The sequence below is a fragment of the Chiloscyllium plagiosum genome, unplaced genomic scaffold (genome assembly GCF_037043375.1).
Source record: "Chiloscyllium plagiosum isolate Xiang-an unplaced genomic scaffold, Cpla_swu_hap1 HiC_scaffold_32, whole genome shotgun sequence".
NCBI classification, from domain to species: Eukaryota; Metazoa; Chordata; class Chondrichthyes; order Orectolobiformes; family Hemiscylliidae; genus Chiloscyllium; species Chiloscyllium plagiosum.
The window spans coordinates 22,815,732-22,839,392 of NW_028270170.1; the positions used below are offsets into that span (position 1 = coordinate 22,815,732).

The 23,661-nt window shown below is 41.1% G+C and overlaps 1 protein-coding gene across 3 annotated transcripts; it reads left to right on the plus strand.

The window, feature by feature from the left end:
• The first annotated feature begins 6,978 nt into the window (after window positions 1-6,978).
• On the plus strand, window positions 6,979-10,566 carry LOC122539919 (twist-related protein 2-like). 3 transcript variants are annotated; one of them, XM_043675103.2, is made up of 3 exons: window positions 6,979-7,709; window positions 8,219-8,736; window positions 9,591-10,566. In XM_043675103.2, exon 2 carries the CDS (start codon window positions 8,246-8,248, stop codon window positions 8,717-8,719), a length of 474 nt encoding a protein of 157 aa, XP_043531038.1. In that variant the 5' UTR covers window positions 6,979-7,709; window positions 8,219-8,245; the 3' UTR covers window positions 8,720-8,736; window positions 9,591-10,566. The 3 variants fall into 3 exon arrangements, with proteins under 3 accessions (XP_043531038.1, XP_043531037.1, XP_043531036.1); XM_043675102.2 differs by lacking the exon at window positions 6,979-7,709 and adding an exon at window positions 7,753-8,074; XM_043675101.2 differs by lacking the exon at window positions 6,979-7,709 and having other exon boundaries at window positions 8,087-8,736; window positions 9,591-10,565.
• Window positions 10,567-23,661: the final 13,095 nt, after the last annotated feature.

A 23,661-nucleotide genomic window follows, 5' to 3' on the forward strand; every position in this document is an offset into this window, starting at 1 on the left:
ATTTATCATTGTTTAATCTACAGAACATTATTATGTTCAATATGCTGAATAAGTGCTTAATCTTGCTATAATATACAAAAATGTAAACTGTTAGCATTCGAGATCCTGTAGTGTGACCCCAATGCTCTGAGTATTTTATGCTGATAAATTGCAAAAATAGATTGATATTGCTGTAGCTTATATATAATTTGGAATTCTGATAATCATTAAAAAATGTCAGATAGCTATTTTTAGGCCTTTTAATATTGTCATAAGGTTGCTGTAACAATAAAGGTATTTTAAACCAGTTAACTCCCTTTCTCACATATTGGCATCTCTTCCTCAGATTTAATTCCATGGGAAATGAAACAAGAACAAGAGATGAGATGGTGAATGATATTGGTCACTATAGCCCAAGCAGCTGAAAAGGAATTATATATCACATCTCAGTGTTAATAATTATTTCGTTTTCAGTGTTGACCACTAGAAATAAGGGAATCTCTGCAGATAAGTAAATTGCACATAGTTTGGAGTGAGTTTCAAGGTAGTAAACCTTTGAACACTTAATACATATTTAGAATAACACATCTTCTAAATGTTACATAACAACATAATATAAAGTGAAGAAGAAATTGCCATGAGAAACATTTCCATTTTATTTTGCATCATCATTTTCTTGGACTCTTTCTGGGTCTCACAAACTATTAAATCCTACTGGAGAATATACCATTATGAAGTAGCTGGCTATTGCTGTTGAGGAAGTTACCTCCATCAACACAATGTAAATTCCATTAGCAAATTTAAGTAAGAAAATGTTAACCCAGAAAAGTGGATCCCATTTAATAAAGTATGTCTCTAGTGCTTGAATTTTCCTCCTTGCCACTAATTGTTTTACTGACTTCTCCAAAATCTCCAGTGTTTCCTATTCCTTTCTCGATCCTATTTGTTTCAACTACTCCTTGTTCCCTGCATTACAATGTTTCACCTGGAATTCTTCATGGTTTTACTGACGACTGTCTCATGTTTATAACCAATCGTTTTGGACTACTACATAAGTGGAAACATTTTGTCTACATATTGCATAATCTTAACTGCTCCTATCTCATTCATTTTAAAACTTCGCTTTTCTGGAGAAAAATGACTCAGCCTGTTCAGTTTTTCCTGATAAGTATCCGTTCTCAGTTCTGGTATTGTTTTTGCATCTTTTTCAGTGCATTTTGTCTCTTTACTATAATATGGAGATGGAAAATGTGCACAGTACTCCGTGTGGTTTAACCAAGGTTTGATTCAAATTTAGCATAGCTTCTCAGTTTTCCAATCCTATCCCTCTGGAAATGTTTTGAATTAAGAATTAGGTTTACTGTCACAACTAGTCAAGTACAGGGATACAGGAATAAAGTGAAAAGTATACAACGTCACTATTCATGGTATCTTAGATAGAAAGGTACCTAGGTACAAAATCTTAGGTACAAAGAAATAAAGTTAAAAGTTCAGCATTACAGTCCTTCATTTAGCCATGGGCCTGCAGATGCTCCACGCTGGCCTTTTCCTATGAAGGCTCACACTCCCCACAAGGTCTCGATCCTTCCCACCCCATTGTTTGGCCTGCTTTTAAAAACAAGTGCCTGTTAACCAATGTCACTACTTTATTTAAACTGATTGATATCCTTGTACTCCTCAATCATTCTGCATCGCTATCCCATTTAAACCATCATTATTTAAACTGTTTATGGCTTCCATTTTCTTCCTACCAGAATGCCCCACTACACACATATATTGGGCTAAATTTTAATGAAAATTTTAATTTGGTGAATTTCGTGGAGGAGGTCTCTCTGTGAATTTCGTGGAGGAGCCCTTGCCAGACTTCTCACGCTATTCTCTGAATCTCGCCTCATTATTTAGACAACACACCTCCATGATGCCCTGCTCATCCTTCTTAATTGCCAGAAGCAGAAGAACTCATAAAAGCTTGCACTTCCTGGCACAATGCCATTTTTAAAGCCTGACCATGTATTGGACCAAGCATTGCCAGCCAGGAGTTACACATGTAGTGAATGGAACCAGAAAGAAACAGTTCTCAGGGCACATGGGGATGGAGCTGATACATTGCAAATACAAATGTGTCATAACCATAAATGTATTGCTATTTCACATCCAAGCTACAGGTTACCCATCCTTAGCCTCATCCCATCTTACAAACCTATCTAAGAGAGTGCTGCACTTTTCCCAATAATCAGTGTTTTCTACAGCTTAATCATTCAAACCCTGTTGTTCCTGTTGAAGTGAAGGTGTTTATAACCATTGACGATCCTTGTTCCTGAAGTAACCCTTGTCCTCCAGTGTACTATCATCTCCATACTCCTATCCCATATGTTATGTCATAACTATTGTTCCCTCTGCATTTTAGCATGCAGCCTACAAACCCCAGAATTGACCTCATCAATCCCCTACCAAAGCAGTGACTCGTGACAACTCTCCTTGAGCTTTCTTGAACTCAGCTTTCATTGATCTGACCTCTGACCACACCAAAATTGATCATAACCACAAATTGTAATTTAAGTACACCCAAAACTGACAACCCCAAATGGCCAACTGACTATGTCCAAGCCCCTGGACCAATAACAGATGCTGACCATGCTTTAAAGTGCTGGGACCCCCTGACTGAAAGCTGGTCCTTTTGGTGTGACTGAGTTATTTGGTTGAAGCACATACACATTGTTAACAGCATAAGCTGCTGGCATAAGGTGTGACATTGGTGTCACACCCTCAGTGCCATACAGAATGTCCAATCCCTTGACTGATCACTGCTGACAATAGATAGTGAGGAATGCAGATGCTGGAGAGTCAGAGTTGATAAAGCGTAGCACTGGATAAAGCACAGTAGGTCAGGCAGAATCTGAGAAGCAAGAGTGTTGACATTTCAGGCAAGACCCTTCTTCAGGACTGATGAAATATTCTGACCTGAAACATTGACTCTCTTGCTCCTTGGATGCTGCCTGATCTGCTGTGCTTTTTCCAGCACCATGATCACTGATCTGAACTCTGATCACTGCTGACAACCATGATAATGCTTGAACAAGTTGATGTTAGGAAGGACGGTTTGCTGAAAATTTTGAAAACCATAAGGATAGATAAATAACCAAGCCCAGATGGGATACATTCTAGGTTGATACAGGAGATGAGGGAAGAGATTGCTGTGCCTTTGGTGATGATCTTTGCTTCCTCACTGTCCACCCCCTGGAGTAGTGCCAGATGACTGGAGGGTGGCACTTGTTATTCCCTGGTTCAAGAAAGGGAATAGGGATATTCCTGGAAATTACAGACCAGTTCATCTTACATCAGTGGTAGGAAAAATATTGGCAAGGATTCTGAGAGACAGCATTTATGATTACTTGGAAAACAATAGTTTGATTAGAGATAGTCAGCATGGCTTTGTGAAGGGCAGGTCATGTCTCACAAACCTTACTGAATTCTTTGAGGATGTGACAAAACACTTTGATGAAGGTAGAGCAGTGGATATGGTATGCATGGATTTTTCCTGAGGAAGGGCCTGTGCCCGAAACGTCGAATCTCCTGTTCCCTGGATGCTGCCTGACCTGCTGTGCGGTTCCAGCAATAAAGTTTCAACATGCATGGATTTTAGCAAGGTATTTGATAAGATTCTCCAGAGTAGTCTTATTCAGAAGGTAAGGGGGCATCGGATACAGGGAAACCTGTCTGTCTGGATACAGAATTGGCTGGCCCATAGAAGACAGAGGATGGTGCTAGATGGAAAGTATTCAGCCAGGAGCTTGGTGACAATGGTGTTCCACAAGGATTGGTGCTGGGACCTCTGCTCTTTGTGATTTTTATAAATGACTTGGATGAGGGAGTGGAAGGGTGGGTTAGTAGGTTTGCTGATGACATGGGGGTTGGTGGAGTTGTGGATAATGTGGAGGGCTGTTGTAGGTTGCAATGAGACATTGACAGGATGCATACCTAGATTGATAAGTGGCAGATGGAGTTCAACCTGGAAAGGTGTGGTGTTTCACTTTAGAAGGTCAAATTTGAATGCAGAATATAGGGTTAAACGCAGGATTCTTGGCAGTGTGGAGGAACAGACTGATCTTGGTCTCTATGTCCATAGATCCGTCAAAGTTGCCACTCAAGTTGTTAGGGTTGCTAAGAAGGTGCCTGGTGTGTTGACTTTCATTAGCAGGGGATTGAGTTTAAGAGCCATGAGGTTATGCTGCAGCTATAAACAGCCCTGGTTAGACCACACTTGGAATATTGTGTTCAGTTCTGGTCACCTCATTATAGGAAAGATGTGGAAGCTTTAGAGAAGGTGCAAAGGCGATTGACCAGAATGCTACCTGGACTGGAGGGCATGCTTTATGAAGAAACACTGAGGGAGATAGGGCTTTTCTCATTGGAGCAAAGAAGGATGAGAGGTGACTTGATAGAGGTGTACAAGATGTTGAGAAGCATAGATAGAGTAGAAAGCCAAAGACTTTTTCCCAGGGTAGAAATGTTTATCACGAGGGAGCATAATTTTAAGGTGATTGGAGGAAGGTTTAGAGGAGATGTCAGAGGCAGGTTCTTTACACAGAGAGTGGTGGGTGCATGGAATGCACTGCCAGCAGTGGTAGTAGAATCAGTTATATTCAGGACATTTAAGTGACTCTTGCATAGGCTCAATGAAGGGTATATAGATTAGTCTGATCTTAGAGGAGGATAAAAGGTCAGCATAACATCGAGGGCTGAAGGGCCTGTACTAAGCTGCACTGTTCAATGTTCTATAAGCTGCTTCACTTTTTGTCTGTGCTAACCAGCATGGCACAGCTGAAATTCTGTGAGAATCCAAGAAGGCGCAATGTAGTGAGTGTTAAGAGAGCAAGAGAGGAACCTTCAGATTACCTTGGACGAATCAAGAGAAGGGGACCCATTCCTGTGTGCAAAGACACCTGACAGTATTTATAATGAAAGGGACAGTGTGCTCTAAAGTGCAGCATTGAAGTGGACAACTGTACTGTAAGTGGGTCAGAGATGTGCCATAACGACTCTTTGAAGCTGGTACGTGTCTTACGTTAATGCCCATGGATAGGGGTTGTCAATGGTTGATGCCTATGAAGTGTACTGAGATGTTAGTGACTGCTGTCCAAAATGGAGGACCCAGAGGACCAAGCAATAAACCAGTCACCAGATAAGTGCTCTGACTTTTATGTCAGGGATTGTGACAATCCTGTTTCTATCCAACTGGTGGGAGAATGGGAAACTACATATCAATGTGGAATGATTAGCTAATAATCATCCATTCATTCAGTGAGATTGTTGGTCTTGCTGTTCAACAAATGATTAGAGAATCAGACTTTTTCCCTCTCAATGCTGAGAATCTAATTTCTGCTGATCACACACGATTGTCCCAACTGACTTGTCAATACCTACATTATTCAGAGCTGACAAGATGCTCCCCAATTATATTAACTTGTACTTACTGCTTACACATCATTCTTCAAGTTTATTAATTTTTAAAAACTGGATACACCCTCTTCCAATTTGAAATCTTCTGCAAATATGTAAATAGCAATCTCTTCCAGAATACACATCATTCAAGAAAATTATGAATATCAGTGGTACTAGCACTGTTTCCTGGGGGAAAAAAAACTTTTGCCATCTGTTGCCAGACTGAGCAGCTAAAATTAATCTTACTTTTTTTGTTGTTTTATAGTCATCTTGCAGAATGGTTTGAATCCACAACCAGGGCTTGAATAGACAACCATTGTGAATTGCTTAGTGCAATAATGAGAAAGTCTGTCCTTCAAGTAAACAATAAAATTTATATTTACATCATGTCTTTCATGGGTCCAGATATCCCAAAATTCATTACTGGCAATTCAATTTTTTTTGGAATGCAGTAATTGTAATACACAAAATGAAGCAGCTAATTTGTATATAGCAAGATACTGCTTTCAATGGTGTGATAAATATTAGTTTTAGTTTGGGGAATAATGACACAACAATTAATTTAAAGGATAATCTCAACTAAACTAATAAAAGGTTAATAAAATAATAATTAAACCAAGACATTCTTCTGAATGCTCCTGAGATAGACAATTCTTTTCATCAGTAAAAGGATTCAAGATTTATGGGGGAAAGGCAGAAAAGCGGAGTTGAGGATTACAGATCGGATCTGATCTCACTGATGGCCGAGTAGATTTGATGGGCCCAACGGCCTACTTCTGGTCCTAGGTTTTATGGCCTTTCAGGAGGGAAAGTTAATCATACCGGGCTGGGGAAATAACATTACCATGGAAAACGTTTAGGACACAAAGGTAAACGAAGGTCTCTTGCTCCGACCGACTAACCTCAAGTCTTGACTTTTAGTTTGAATTGAGAAGTCTTCACTTGAATGAGTTACATCTTGGTACCAACTTTTACAGTGTTCCTTTAAAATGTATTCTTGGCAGGTGGATGACAATATCAAGACAACACCCAGTGCCAACCCTTAATTATCCCGTGGCAGATTTAACGTAATCAATTAAATCTACGATTCTATCTGTCTGTACCGCCGTTCGAATGATCATTAAAGATCGTAATGACATTGCGGAGACCACAATCCTGACCCTGAAGCGGAGGAGCCGGGGTTGGACTGGGATGGACAAAGTTAAAAATCTCACAATACCGGGTTATATAAACCCTGTGGCCTATGATCCTGTCCCACTAGCTCCCTGATGAAGGAGCGGCGCTCCGAAAGCTAGTGCTTCCAAATAAACCTGTTGGGCTATAACCTGGTGTTGTGTGATTTTTAACACTTCTGACCAACATTCCTCATTTAACCAAAAAAAAACAAACTCACTGACATTTTGCTGCGTGTGCCCTCTCGCTGTGCACAAATGTTGCCTTTAGAACAGAAGTCACTGCCAGTATTTCAATCAACTTCATTGTATGGGGATGTTAGAGAGGTCAGATAGAAGCTGTATAAATGGAAACTTTCACCTTTCAGATCGCCACCTTGTTCCCAGATACAGCATAGCCCCGGAATAGGCGCCAGGCGGCGCAGTAATCCACACGGAAAAGATTAACAGCATCCAAACTGTACAAGGTTAAATTCCATTGTCTAACCAATGGCTGAAAATGTTACATTCCTCTCGAATGCCTTTTGTTTTAAGAATAACATTTGCTGCAATTTCAAAGAATGTCTCTAAGAAAAGCAACACTGGGTGGGGCTGGTGGGGAATAAATTGAAGTTGGACTTTTTTCAAGATGTCCCAGAACTTACCTCCTTCACTAATTTCCCAACATCGGCAGAGCTCCTGTTGCAAATGTGTAAAAGGAGAGCGCAGGAGAACCCTAGAACGGTTAGAAATCGAACCTCAAACAGAATTAGAGTTTGGGAATTAAACTTATCTTAATGATTGGAGCAGGCGAAAAACATAAGCAGTGAAAGCTACCGGAGCACCGTTATTTTGAATACTTAATTTCAGTTCCTTAAGAATTTAACAAGCAACAAGAAAAGTTTCCAACAGGGCGCCAGTGATAATGCAGGCGGCTCGCGGGAGCGTCTATTGATCAAACACAGGATTAATTCGGGAATAATGCGAATTAACATCATGAACATAACTCAAACGGAGATTTAGTCATTAGCATTTCGTTACGGGGGATTGTTTTTCAACTCGGTAGCTCCTGATTGCACCAATTTAAAACCATCACTTTCTCTGCAACTGACCAGGCAATGCGTTTAAAACATCAAGGTAACTGCAAATCCATGAAGTCGACATACAAAAATTACCCTTCCTTTTTGTTTGTTACCAAATCGCCATTTCCTCCCGATGTAACCAGCGCCGAGCACCGTTAATTTGCAAATCTCGTTACATGAACCGTTTTGAATTCCATTAGATATCCTTTAAGATCAACTTTGTGCTTTGGAGAAAAAAAAATGGGAGTAGATCCGCAGGCTGATTTTATACAGATGTTAGTGGGTGTTTTCTGCATCGTTTGCCAACAGAATACTCCCACTCATTAGAGAGAATGTGGCCCAATCAGTTCTGAGCTTCCCCAGGATGTGGGCCCTCTCACGGATCTTGAAAGCTCAAACCCCCCACGAAACCAGTGAAAGGTAGCAAGAAGAATTAGGAGCACTGGGACTAAAGTGGCTAAGGCACTTCTGTAAGTTTTGTTTATTTTTACAAATTCGTAGTTTCTGTTGACAGAGAACTTCTCTCTCTCTCTCCCTCTCCCTTCTCCTTGACGTTGACGCCAGCTCTTTCAGAGTTTGGTGGCTCGCAACATGCAGGAGGATTCCAACTCTCCGTTCTCTCCCGTGGACAGCTCAAGCAACAGCGAGGGAGAGCAGGACTCACAGCAGAAACGAATCGGCAGGAAGCGGCGCTCAGGCCAAAGGGCTCACAGGCCCAGCACTGGGAAGAAGGGGATGAAGATCTCTCCCCTCGCCCAGAGTCTGGAAGATATTCAAACCCAGAGGGTCGTGGCGAATGTGAGGGAACGCCAGAGGACACAGTCTCTGAACGACGCCTTTGCCACGCTGCGGAAAATCATCCCGACTCTGCCCTCGGACAAACTCAGCAAAATCCAGATCCTGAAGCTAGCTGCCAGGTACATCGACTTCCTGTACCAGGTGCTGCAGAATGACGAGCTGGACAGTAAGGTGACGAGCTGCAATTACCTCTCACACGAGAGACTCAGCTACGCGTTTTCTGTCTGGCGGATGGAGGAGTCGTGGCCCTTGTCTGCTGGACCTTAGCATTTGCTGCTGAGCAGGTAACTGGCAGGGCCCTTTGGCCACCGAGATCCCTTGAACAGGGTCGGCTGTACAAACCCAGATAGGCAGCTGTACAAATGCTGACACCCTTCTGCAATGTGGACCTAACGCTAACCCGCCTTTTCCATCTCAGCTGCCATTTGAGGCTGAATCCCTTTCTTTCCTTCCCTCTGTCTTCCGCCAATGTGTGTATTTTCCTTCACTCTCAGGATTTGCACCCCCGCCCTAACCATGACCGCGTAACATTGTCCTCTTGTACATTTTGCTCTCCTCCCCCCCCCCCCCCCTCCATCTCTGAACAAGGATTTGAACTGTTGGGTCAGTCAACACGCTGAAGTTGTGAGAAACAACCGTGACCACAATCCCCCCCACCCACCCCCCTTGTAAACCTCTCCCCCCTGTCCCGAAGTATTTCCTCAGCGGCTGTAGCATGGAAGAAAGGTTAAGCCAACACTGGGGAGGGGTGCTCCCATTTCTTCCTGACATTCCAAATGCTCAAGTGTGGATGTTCACAGGCCCTGTGCATCCAATTCTCTCTCTCTCACACACACACCCAACCCCACTGCTCACGCACTCACAAAACCTTCGAGTTCAAGTCAATGCATTTTATAAAATCCTGTGCTTACTTCTCTGATTTCGATCAATAATGGCCTTTGGACGAGATTCACGCTGATCTTTGGTTTTTATTTGCATGGAGTTTGTAAATAATCGTAAAAAAGTATTGTTGATTTTCTATTACTGATCTGGGAATCTACAAAGGCACCCAGTCCCGGGCTGGGAAGCTACAATTTACTTCAAGTATTTTTTCCCCCATTTCCAAATTATCCAAATTATTCTTCCATTTGATTTACAGGCACAATATTATGCGACGTGGAATTTCTACACCACTGCACCAAGAGCATTTTAAAGTCGGCCTCGTGTTAGCAAAAGTCAAGAGCACTTAAATACCATGCTGGGGCGATGGACATGAAGATACCTTGGACTAAACTGGGACATCAGACGACAATAGTCTGTGGATCCATTTTTAAATATTTATTTGCATGTCTCCTGCAAAGCTTTAATTCCACCGTGTATCGTGTGGCGGGACTGGGAAATGATTTTTTGTTGTTGTTAAAAAAGGAAGAAAACCACGGACAAAGGAATATAAGCAGGAGCTTTGTTGTGGAATATTATTTTTTATATTTTGATTGGAACTTTATTTCCGGAGAATGAGCTCTGAATGTTGTGAACCGTCTTATTATTTTAAGAAAAGTTCTATCGCATCCTGTGTTTTATAATAAAAGCATATTGCGAACACTTCTAATCAGGGTTTTTGTGTGTTTTGCAGCAAAGTTTTAGTGAATTTATAGCTCTCAGGGGAGCGGTAAGGCATTTGCCAGCGAAATAAATAATATTATCAAACAGAAATCAGATGTTTAGCAATAATCTTTAACACAGTTCCGTGCTCTATATATTTAAGACAATGACCTCCGTATATAACGAGATAATTATGAAATAGTGAAGATATGTTATGTCTCATGTAGTCTTGAAGCTTTGAAATGCACAGGAAAGGTACAATTACCATGTGCTTTCAGGAGTAAGATTGATAAGTATTTTTTGAAAGTGATTCATGTGCAGAAAATCCTCTCACTTTAAGACAGGATGTTGAGCGTATAATTTTAAAATTTGCTTTTCAGGATATCCTCGAATACCCAAAGTTTACTATAATAATGTCCAAGTCTCTCAACAAATACAAAACTTTGTTGGAATTATGTGGTTTGAAAGTACTTTGCGTGATTTATCAGAAAATCTGCATTTCTTCCAAGCGGGTCGTATTCCGACCGCACTTCTAACATTTAACCAGCGTGAGTTAGATTCCGTGGATCAAACACACCGGGGTCTGTTATCCGGCGCAGGTGGGAGGGGGAGAGGGGGAGAGGAGCAGGGGACGGGATGGGGCACTTTTACTGAATTTCACCAGAACGACTGGAGCAAAGTGAGCGCGAAGAAAGCAGAAGGCTCAAAGCAGCCTGAAGGAAATGGTAGTGGCAGCGAGTCCCAGAGTAACCGAGAGTGAGCTCGGGGTGGAGGGAGGGAGGGCGAGAGAGGGAGGGAAGCATGCGCTGGAAACGGGGTGCATTCCATTGACTATCACGCCAGAGCATCTTCAAAAGATGCAAGAACACCTGTACAAAGGAAATACAATTTCTATTTTTTAAAAAATCAACGTTTGTTTTATCTATTACAATCGAGTTGCGAATGTTTTTAAAATGAAAATTAGCTTTTACAGGTAACTCGCGGCTCCTAATCGCGATTATTTTATACAACGTGAAACCTAACGGTTAAACTTTTAATAAAACGGAATGGTACTTTGACAGGTACAGATGTTTTATTGTGGTTGAGCAATTCCCGCTTATTCTGGTCAATATTAAAAGGATCCTACAATTTAATCGATGCCAGGACGACCCCTTTAGAATTTTGAGACTGAAAATACACATATATGATGTGTCCGGCGAGACTTTGCTACATTGTATGAGAATGACTGGCAGCTGTCAGTTTCATAGATCATTCTCTTCCAGTGCAGTTGGAAGTTGTACATTCCCGTGATAAACTGCTGCACTTCGGCAGCGGTAAGCGGCGTGTTCAGCTGTTTCTCGTAGAGATGAGGAACATGGTGTGGAGGAGCCGGTGTTGGACTGGGGTGGACCAAGTTAAAAACTCACACAACATCAGGTTATAGTCCAACAGGTTTATCTGGAAGCAGTAGCTTTCGGAGCGCTGCTCCTTCATCAGGTAACTGTGGAACAAGATCATCAGACACAGAATTTATAGCAAAAGATTACAGTGTCATGCAAGTGAAATGGTATATTGAACAAATCTCGATTGCACTCCCAGCCGTCACTTGGATAAGGTTAGCTTCTCTATCTCTCTCTGATGGTGTGTAGAGTTCGCTTTCTTACACAAACCCTCCTTGTGATCAGTTCAAAAGACATCGAAAGCAGACAATGTCTCTCTCGGATTTTAAACTAAACTAAGTTTCTCTCATCCATAGATCTCCAAATACACCCACATCTCAAAGCATTGCCTCACCTCTGCCCCAAACACACTTTAAATTACAGGGTAAAAACAATGACTGCAGATGCTGGAAACCAGATTCTAGATACCAGATTCTAGATTAGTGATGCTGGAAGAGCACAGCAGTTCAGGCAGCATCCGAGGAGCAGTAAAATCGACGTTTCGGGCAATACATCACACATCGACCTCACAATGCCCAGATACCACAGCCGACTTGAATCGGAAGGGACATAGTCCCAAATATTTGCACTGACAATCGTATTTGGTTATTCTTTCTGAGCAATGTCAACTTCACCCAAGAAAAACAAAATCAATATAGACCCATTATAAAGAGTTTAAGATTGTTTATACTTCTAATAATGGGAGGAAATTGTCCCACAGACACTGGACAATTGTGTGCCATTGGAATCTTCACTTTTTACCCAACATCTGGCCACCTTCAGGCGCCGGAGTGCTGGTCTCTTTTTTTTAAAATCGCCTCTTGTTGTAATTTTGAACAGAGCCGGATTCAGCCGCTTTTAAATACAACAGGAGAAAATCAGCACGTCTTCAAATTCAAAGGGCGGCTGCTTCTGCCCGGTGAACCTAGACAGCAACGGGGATACATTGGCGCAGAGTTTGCTGAAGGATTTTAGTTAGTTTTCGTTGGTGTACGGACACCGGGGTCCCTAAAAGAGTTAGATAGAAGGACAGAAAGACGGAATTCTTCAAACTTGAGAAGCAACATTTATTAAACAGAGGGAAGGAGGGAAACTGAGTTTCGAGGTAATTAGCTGAGAGTTTTGATTCTCTTAAATGTAGGAAAACCTTTCCAGGCGAATGCAGAGGGACACGTTCTGCTGGTTTGACGAGGCCTCAGTCAATGAGGTAAGTTCGAGCGGGGCTGCCTGGGAAAGGAGAGGGGAACCTCTATGATTCTCCCGAAGGAAAATCCGAAGAAGTGGAAGCATTATCGAAAGGTCAGGGGGGAAATCGGACGGCGGAATTGCAAAGGTCAGTTCTGGGCGGAGTGAGGCCCAGCATATTAGCATTAACATTGCGTTTTGCCAGGGAGAAGGAAGCTGTTCGGTCCCAGGAATAGGACGGTGAGGTTAGTGAGGAGCAGGAGCTGGGATACTGGGTCTATTTCTCAGGATAATTTTCCGATGAGATTAGATCCCTGATAATGATAGTTCCCCGGGATTTAGCAACAGCAGCATCCTCGGGCAGATGAAGGGAACTTTAGCTAAATCTCTTTGCAGAGTTTAGGTTACACCTAACATCAACATCATTTCGGGATAAAATGCGTCCCAATATAAAATTTATTTTGTAGGACAGTTTTTATTCGGAATTAAAGCCAATGTTTGTCCGCCCTGATTTGATTTAAGATAAACCTTTTCTCATCTTCTGTCAGAATGTCGGTGTAAAGTTACCCTGGTCTGTAAGAAAACAAAATGACAATAGTTCTTTTTTTCTCTGTTCTAAACTTTAATCCTCCAATTCTCCAGTCAGGGGGTTTGATGTCAGCGTTATGCACTAGCTACATCTAGTGGTGCAGTTTGCTAATGCGCCTAATTATGTGAAATAAGCTAATATTGCGGATGCTGGCAATTTTATTGAGACAGGTTGAAATTAATTTGCCCTTAAAGGTCACACAGAAAATGTGCTTTCACCATTCGGAGTGAATCCACAGAGACTTCACCAAAACGTGAAAAGCTACAAACGGATAACTATGCTATAAACTGTAAAAAAAAAAGTAACGGTGATAACTTTCCGTTTTCTCGTCTTCCTCGTTAGTTTTGATTTAAATGTTTGCATCAACTGTTGAGATATTGTTGGGATCTTAACAGGCGAAAGCTCTGAGACTGACCTGGGCTGGAAGGGGCTGGACAATTTCCACATGATGACTGTAAAAACTGTCTTACACACTGGGGGCGGCTGAGCAGGTCACAAACACACACAAAGCATCCCTTCAATACAACGACAGCAATCCCAATGAAAATGTCCGACCACCATCCGTCCTCCCATGGTCACTATAATTTCAGAATTTCAGTGTCCCCCGTGTGTGAATCAAAGATACAGGAATTGGTTACATCTCACCCAGTCATAGCCGACAGTTTTGCAGCCGGCAAGTTTAACAGCTTGGAATGCAGTTCCCCTTCAAAACAGCCGGCCTTTTCACTACAAATAAACCCGAGGAATTCGGGTCAGAATGTGCTTTCGACATGCACGGTTAAAAACAAAACCCTCAAGTCTTAGGTAAAATAATAAAAGAATCATTTTCACAAGAACGAATGGCCTTTTTTGGTTTAAATCACGGGCTGAAGTTAAGAAACCGGGAACAAAGTAAAAACAAAACCATTCTGGCGACAAATTGCTGGAGTGGACAATGTGATCGTGAAGGTGCAATAATCATGACTTTAACTGACTTTTTTGTGATCAGAATATGTTGAAGGGATTGATTGATTCTCACGCGTCCAATTTGCTACAGTTAAATCTCGCCTTCATTTGCATTCAATCTATTTCATTTTAGATTTTAGATTCGATCATTTTTAAACACTAAGTTTGTCAAAACAGCTACAAACATCAAATTTAAAGTTGACAATTCACAAAAAGCGTGGCCAAGCCTAATCCAGGAGTGCCGCTCTTTTTCCTGCCACATGCATACAGCCTGGCTGATTGGGTACATGTGTGCTCTTTGTCCTTCAGCTACTTAGCAAAGATCAAAGCCACCAGAAAACTCTCTTTCAACTCAGTACAGAACAGCATGGATTGTTTATGGGCTGTTTTTATGACCAAATCTATTATTTCACTACAAAATCAACCCTGTTAAGATCACTCTTTGCAAAGAGTATGATTAGGAAAATTGTAAACTACAAAATTTGAAAAACAAAATCATCTTAGTTAAATCCACAAGTGCATTTCTCTAACGTGTTAGATGCTGATACAACCTCTCCCAAACTTTAATTCAGGTCAGCCTTTTTCTTCCAGTATTTGAGAATACTTGTAATCTTCTTTGATTCTGATAAGATGGTAACCCCGACAGATTCTTTGCTTCCCCCCTCTTTCCACTGCAGTGGTCTGGCTGTTGAGGGTTTGGCACTTTTACAAGTATGTATTTGATGAAATCATAGATCACAAAACTTCAAATGAGACTAGTAGTGAAGCTTACTCTCCCAAATCTAAATATGTTTGCATTTACTAACATTCTGATTCAGTCAAATGTAAACAGGCCATTTCTACATTTTAAATAGACTTTTTGTTCGAAAAGTCTGCTTATTGAAACGCGAGTTCCTGTCTTCTTTCTCCGACCACATCAATGTGCTAATCAAATCACTGTGTGGACAGCCATTGCGGCAGCAATGAAGTCTATTATTTCTAATTAATTTACTGAAAAACAGCAAAACGATACACAGAACTTCTCTAGCACTTAGCCAGAGATATTATGATCGGAAGATCAGAATTGTTTGACAAACATCAACAACAACACTCTGAGGGCGGGTGGGGGGTAAAAACCAGCAAGTACAGGACTATGGGCCAAACTGATTCAGGCTAATACTCTATTCCTACTAGGACAAAGCAATGTCAAATAGCTCAGTGCCTCTAAACTAGAACATAGATACAAGAAAACTCCCCTCAAGACTACAATTTCGAGGGTCCGACTCGAAAGTACAGGTTTGTAGATGGGGTTGGACTCGGTTATGATGTCACTGAAGTTGGTACTCATTGTCTAAATCTAAACATGAATGGTGGCTACCATAATGAGTTTAAAAGGTACCTGACAGAACCCATGAAACCATATCAGAACATGAAGGAGTACGTTTGTAGAAGTGAACAAACAAAAATGAAGATATCTGGGAGAACGCAAAATAACATTATGGAAACTTGAGTTTGTTTAAATGTGGAATTATTTAAAGATCAAAGATCTTTGCATGTAACCAATTGAAAATGTTACATTAATGCATTTCAGAGTTGAAAATCATTGAAAAACATTTTACTGGGTATTGTAGCTGCCTTTAAAGAACTTCAGTAAACGAAATTTGATGAATCTGCACAGTCAATTTACAAGGGTGATACTGGTCATCAAACAGACTTCGGGAGAATGTGAATCCAAATGAACTGTGATGGGAAAGACAAAATTTGCCGTGAAATTCAATAGAGCGAGTGTACTCTCCCCAGTGTGTGAGAGAATCCCAGTCTGTCAGATAGAAGTATTACAATTTGAGAAACAGGATTCTGTGTACAGGGATTAAATTATAAAATTATCTAAGGCAATAAGAAGATTCCCTTCACAAAAGAAACCTCAGGTCCATGGAGCACATCTGCTAAAATCTCATTCAGGAATTAGTCACTGGTGTAGTTGACCACCATGCTATAGAACACATCCCGGATGGAATCTCTGCTTCAGCACCATATTAAATCCCAACATTTGGCTGAGCAAGTAAACTATCCAATAGAGGGAAGAAGACCTTTGTTGCAATGTTTCATCTATCTGCTTGACAAATGATCATTCATCACAACATTGTACAGCACCTGCCAGAATTTTATACTGTTTTAAAACTTCTAATGCAACAGATTTTCCAGTGATTCTATGAATGTATTTAAAAGCTGTTAAAATGTCTTGCATTTTCAAATCTTAGTGATGCCAGAAATTATCAAAATATATGTTTTTTTTGTTGTGAAGCTATGTAACTCATGCTTCAAAGGTCTGTGAAATATAATTAATTATATTTCTGTTTGAATTTAGAAATCAAGCAGCAGTGATCCCATTGGACTAATAACTGTGCACAATAAACCTTGCAGAAGTGATAGCTGAATTGATCAACAATTGATGGTCCCTCAGGTGCTCAAAATGAGATTTGGTTTGTGGAAGGTTAAGTGAAGTATTCTGCAGTTAAGCAACAGGGGTAGACTTCAGCAAGAACACAAAAGGAACGTCACTGACCTGCCTTGGTAATTGAAGGTGTTATTGAAGGATTGAACAAGACTCTCTATGCCCTTTCATTAAGAAGGTTGTAGTCAGTCAAAACTGAGTGAACAGAGCTACCTCATGATTTGATCTCTTATTAAACTGACAGGACTCAAACTTGTAATTGTGCCCTACAGCTGCATTTCAGAAACAGACAGAAACAAAATTTAAAAATGGATTTATGGGCATTTAATTTTTCTTTGTATTATTAAAAAAACAAAGTCCAATTCAAGAGAGTAGAGTTTTTAAAGTTTAGCTCATTTTGGGAACAGGAGTTTTTTTTTGCAAATAATATTTTGTTATTATTCTTTAAGAACATCTTTCTGTATTTTATTTTTGTTCTTAAATTACCACAGATCATTTCAAAATTAACTTGAGGGCATCCCTTAGCAGTAAATGGCAGCATGGTGGCTCAGTGGTTAGCACTGATGCCTCACAGCACCAGGGTCCCACGTTCAATTCCAGACTCAGTTGACTGTCTGTGTGGAGTTTGCACATTCTCCTTGTGTCTGTGTGGGTTTCCTCTGGGTGCTCCGGTTTCCTCCCACAGTCCAAAGATGTGCAGGTCAGGTGAATTAGCCATGGTAAATTGCCCATAGTGTTAGGTGCATTAGTCAGGGGGAATGGGTCTGGGTGGGTTACTCTTCGGAGGGTCAGTGTGGACTTGTTGGGCCGAAGGGCCTGTTTCCACACTGTAGGGAATTTAACCAATCTAACCTAAACAACTGTCAGCCTTTATCAATTGTCTGACATTGCTGCCCCAAGTGATTGAAGGTCTGTGGCGCCTTTATCAGATAATCCTAGCAGGGAAATGGTCCTTATATTTCATGACTGATAACGACATTGCATAAAACACAATGTACTTGAAATATATGTAGATTCTTATCTGGCTCCAATTCAAAATGCGTTTGGGGCCAAAGATTTTCCCAATTACAAATCTGGCAATTCAGGGAGCTTAGTTATATTTGATCTGTATAACTGCATATTTAAACTAAAGTCCTAGTCTCCTACTGCTGGGCTTCTTTCTTTTCATCCTTTTAAACAAATCAACCAAGAGTACTAATGGCAATATCTAGGTACCTAATTGAATGGCAATGCAGAATTTTTATATTCATCAAATGTTTATGTTTTGTAATCACATCAAATATCATTCTCCTCAGAAATTGCATGGATTCCAGTGCCCATTGGATGTCACCCAATATTTACAGGGACTTCCCTGTATTCTTGGGTTGCTATTGTTGAGATAGAGATATTGAAAATATGACACAATGAGCTGTTATCCTGAACAATGCAATGCTGACATAACTGCCGTGTTTGAACATGGAATATTGGCACATTCCAGAGAAATTGCCAGGATGGTGAAATGAATATGATAAATTCCAGAATGTGTAGGGAAAGCTTTCATCAAGGGGGCGGAGCAAAACTAGAGGGCATAGGTTTCAGGTGGGATGGGAATGATTTAAAAGGGACCTACTATCACAAAGGGTGGTGTGGGTATGGAATAAGCTGCCAGAAGAAGTGATGGAGGCTGGTACAATTACAACATTTAAAAGACATCTGGATGGATATATGAATAGGGAGCATTTGGAGGGATATGGTCCAAATACTGACAAATGGGACTAGATTAATTTAGGATATCTGGTTGTCACAAATGAGTTGGCTGAAGTGTCTGTTTCCATGCTGTACAGCTCTATGTCTCTATGTGATATTCCTTGCTTAAGGGTAATCCAGGTTCTCCTGAAGCTGCTTGGCAAGGTCACCTGTTCAGCATGACAATATTTGCATCAGCCTTGTGTCTCCTGAAAAGATATCTGATGGAGTTAAAACTATGCCTCAGCAAACACTTTCCATGTTTCTACAATGGGATCTTTGACAATCAGAAGGACTGCCACTATGTGTAAAGTTCATGTATGTTGTAGAACTAACCCACTGTCAAATAATGATTGAGGTAGAGTGCTGCTATCAATTGTCTTTTTGGTTCTGCATCTGTAGGCCTATATGGTTAACAGGGGAAATGATAAACTGTTGACAGTGAGTCTCAATAAAAAGTGGCACTTACTTTAACAACTAAATGTAGTTTATTTCCTCAAAGCAATAGATACGACTTACATTGGCTAGTTAGACATAATCGCTAGACTACTAGGAGCCAGGGATGTCACATCTGAATCCCTCAGGATTTCAAGCTAGCCTCCTCTATTCCCAACACAAGATTAGATGACATCATCATGAGTGGAGTCTAATGCAGTCTTCAACATTGACCCTTGCAGAACCTTGACCTTTTACAACAGTGAATGTTTTCATGCAGGTGCATGGTCTTGAAGTATGACATGGCAATAAATTTGTTCTAAAACAGTTACATTTTATTTCCCCACCTCTTCAAGAAGTGTTAGAATGAATGCAAGTCAGTTATAATCATATAAGCAAGATTTCCTGCTGAAATTTCCAAATATTATTTTTGTTCCTTTCTCTTTCTACACCAAATGTTGCAAGAGGCAGGCAAACCTTGTGCTCACATATCTTTCAATAGCCAGTTCTTCTCGGAACAGATCATCAGCCAGTTGCCATTGACTATCTTTGAGGAGAACCAGGCCACATCAAATGTTTGAGCAGGAGACTCCCCCATTCTAACTCTATGTGAAAGGATTTACAGGTTAATAAGCAAATCTGATGCACACTGTTACAAACACAGCTTTTGCAGCCAACCAGTCCGGGAGTGAGAGTCCAACCTGAATCTTTTGGCTTATAGGCAGAGACACTATTGAGTTTTGTAATGTCCATTACTCACAATGCTCCATACCACCTTAATATTCATCCAGCCATTGATCTCAAGTTTTCTGCAATTTCAAGGCTGGAAAGGGATCTTGAAAGTGATTTGAGAACAACAAAAAAAGCAAATGAAAGGAAAGGGCGTTTAAGAAACAGGATAGTTCAGTTATTCACCAGCATCAACATACATATGATGGACTCAATGGCCTCCTTCTTTGTTGTAAATTGTATCACACAGAATCAGAATTAAAGGAAGCATGTGGATTAATAATATTATTTCCAATCTATGGAGAAACATTATTTCCAAAGTATTGCCTGAACAGATAAGCTTCCCAAACAAAATAATTCTCCAACTGCTGTACAATCAGTACGTTATAGATACCACATTGCCAAAATAATCTCTTGAAAAAGTTATGAGAGGCTGCAGACGTTTTCAGGCTCGAGACTGCAATGTGCATTCATGAATTATATTGTTCAAATCCTGCACCACATCAGCACTTGGCATAACCAGCCTTCTAAATAGAAAGACAGAAAATCATTTGGTTTTTGTTTATTTCAACATGAAAGAGTTGCTTGTGAAGACGTTTGAGAGTAATGAATTTAGGGTTGAATTATAGAGAATAGTTCCTGCTTATTCTGCAAAATTTAGTTGTAAGGAAATCGGTGCTTTAAGTTATGGAGTAGGAAGGGATTCACTTACCATCCCACAGGCAATCAAAGGAATACATAGGATGTGATTGCACGCTTTTAGCTACCACCATATAATGTTTGAACATTTAGTTATGATTATTATATAGAATAAGGTATTTCACAAAGCTGTGACTGCTGGAGAAGTTGCAAGCACACTTCAATATTTTAAAATAAAGCAGCCAGTCAAAAGGACAAAATCAATTAATAAAATGTGATTTACTCATAGCTCCAGCAGAAGATTTGTGCAGCAATGTCGTTTTAAAGAGATTTGATCTGAAGCAGCTGAACTTTGACATCCAATACTTTCAAGTGCAAATGGTCTCTTTCCTTTTTTGGAAAGTGTTTTGGTGTAATGGATACACATATAAATCAAATGGAAAGTGTGCAGTTTTAAAGTGTTCTTGGGTCATGCTTGTAGCTCAGTTATTCTTCCTGTTGGTTCAATTCCAGTGCCTCTTCTTTTATTCCTTCAGGGGTAGTGGGTGTTACTGAAAAGGCTGTATTTGATGCCCATCCCTGACCATTTCCAAGGTCATTGCAGAGGAGAGTTGAGAGCTATGAGTCTGGAGAGAGAACACATTTCATTTAGACAGAGAACACATTTCCTTTCCTCAGGGACAATCAATGATAGTTGTCCTGGTGAACATTGCTGAGGCTAGCCTTATTTTCCAGATTTTTAAACTGAATTTAAATCCACCACCAGTTGCTGTAGTGGGATTGGAACCCAGGTTTCAAGAGCTTCCAGAGCTATCTGGATGTCTGGATTAGTAATCCAGAGACATTACCACCATAATAAAATCTGTTTGAACTGATACATTATGAGGAGTGCCCAATAAGTTTACTGGGGAACTGAAATATGCTGGTATTAGATGCATGGCCAATAACTGAGCAAATTTAACTAAGTTTTTAAGCAAATTCATTTGTGCAATGTTGGTTTAATTAGCAACACCTGCATTTGATGCCCATCTCTGATTACTCTTGACAAAGTGATGGTGAACCATCTCATGAATTGCTACAGACCATTGCTGATGTACAGCTGCAGACCACTGCTGATGTACAGCTGCGGACCATTGCTTATGTCAGCTACAGACCATTGCTTATGTACAGCTGCAGTCCATTGCTGATGTACAGCTACAGACCATTGCTGATGTACAGCTGCAGTCCATTGCTGATGTACAGCTACAGACCATTGCTGATGTACAGCTGCAGTCCATTGCTGATGTACAGCTGCAGTCCATTGCTGATGTACAGCTGCGGACCATTGCTGATGTACAGCTGCGGTCCATTGCTGATGTACAGCTGCGGTCCATTGCTGATGTACAGCTGCGGACCATTGCTGATGTACAGCTGCAGACCACTGCTGATGTACAGCTGCAGTCTATTGCTGATGTACAGCTGCGGACCATTGCTTATGTCAGCTACAGACCATTGCTGATGTACAGCTGCAGTCCATTGCTTATGTCAGCTACAGACCATTGCTGATGTACAGCTGCGGACCATTGCTTATGTCAGCTACAGACCATTGCTGATGTACAGCTGCAGACCATTGCTTATGTCAGCTACAGACCATTGCTTATGTACAGCTGCAGTCCATTGCTGATGTACAGCTGCAGACCACTGCTGATGTACAGCTGCAGTCCATTGCTGATGTACAGCTGCGGACCATTGCTGATGTACAGCTGCAGACCATTGCTTATGTACAGCTACAGACCATTGCTTTTGTGCAGCTGCAGTCCATTGCTGATGTACAGCTACAGACCATTGCTGATGTACAGCTGCAGTCCATTGCTGATGTACAGCTGCAGTCCATTGCTGATGTACAGCTGCAGACCATTGCTTATGTACAGCTACAGACCATTGCTTATGTACAGCTGCAGTCCATTGCTGATGTACAGCTGCAGTCCATTGCTGATGTACAGCTGCGGACCATTGCTGATGTACAGCTGCAGACCACTGCTGATGTACAGCTGCAGTCCATTACTGATGTACAGCTGCGGACCATTGCTTATGTACAGCTACAGACCATTGCTGATGTACAGCTGCAGACCATTGCTTATGTACAGCTGCAGACCATTGCTTATGTACAGCTACAGACCATTGCTTATGTACAGCTACAGACCATTGCTTATGTACAGCTACAGACCATTGCTTATGTACAGCTACAGACCATTGCTTATGTACAGCTACAGACCATTGCTTATGTACAGCTGCAATGTTGATAGAAAGGGAGCTCCAGAATTTTGAACAAGTGATGACAAAGCAACATTGACATAATTCCCTGTCAGGGTGATGTGTGACTTGGATGTGATGGTGTTCCCATGCAGCGGCTGCTCTTGTCCTTGTTAGAGTGTGTGGGTTTGGGAAGTCCTGTTGAAAATGCCTTCTCAAGTTGCTCCAGTGCCAGCTTGATGTTGGTAGGTCAAAAAGACAAAGTCACCAGATTTGGAGATGCCGGTGTTGGACTAGGGTGTACAAGGTTAAAAATCACACAACACCAGGTTATAGTCCAACAGGTTTAATTGGAAGCAGACTAGCTTTTTGAGCAGCCTTATGAAAACTAGTGCTTCCAATTAAACCTGTTGGACCAAAACCTGGTGTTGTGTGATTTTTAACAAAGTCACCAGAGTCCTAGCAGACCATAGGGTTACTCTCTCACTACAGCGAGAGCACTGGTGATGGTTTAACCTAAAGGCAAGGGGAGAGGTCATCATGGTAATCTCAGCCAGTATGAGAATTGAATCCCACTCTTCTGGTAGTACATTGCAAACCAGCTATCCAGCCAACTGAGCTAACTGCTGGTACTTTGCAACTGTGAAGGAAGTCAGTCTAGTGAATTGCCTTTTGCTGAATGACTGGAGTTTTGTTACATTTGTACCCAGTCAGACAAATGAGAGCATTCCATCACACCCCTGACTTATGACCTTGTAGATTGTAGAAGGATTGTGGAGGTGAATCCCTATACTGTAACTAAAGAATATCCAGCATCTGACCTGGTCTTGTTTTCGCAATATTTCCAAGGCTGGTGCAGTTCAGTTAAATTTAAGGAGTTTAAATGACATTCAAAAATCTGGAATATAAAGCTGGCCTCATCAATGGTCGCCATGTCAACGCTTTGATTGTCCCTTATGAAAGGAAATGTTCTGTTGTCTAAATGTGACTCCACAGCTCTTCACTTCCTCCTGCAATGACCTTGGAAACAGTCAGGGATGGGGCATAAAACACTGGCCTTTCCACGGAGGCCTGCACCCCATGAAAGAATAAAGAAAACTACAATGGAATTGCATAAGCAACATGAGGGCTTCATTCCTGATGAAGGGCTTTTGCCCAAAATGTCGATTTTCCTGCTCCTCAGATGCTGCCTGACCTGCTGTGCTTTTCCAGCACCACTCTAATATTGACACTGGATTTTTTAAATGCTTGACCCCTGTTCCTGGCAAGCACTTTTACACTTCAGATTGACCCAAAG

What these genes read in the sequence shown, in the direction of transcription:
- LOC122539919 (XM_043675103.2), top strand. Translation starts at nt 8,246, where the DNA reads ATGCAGGAGGATTCCAACTCTCCGTTCTCTCCCGTGGACAGCTCAAGC.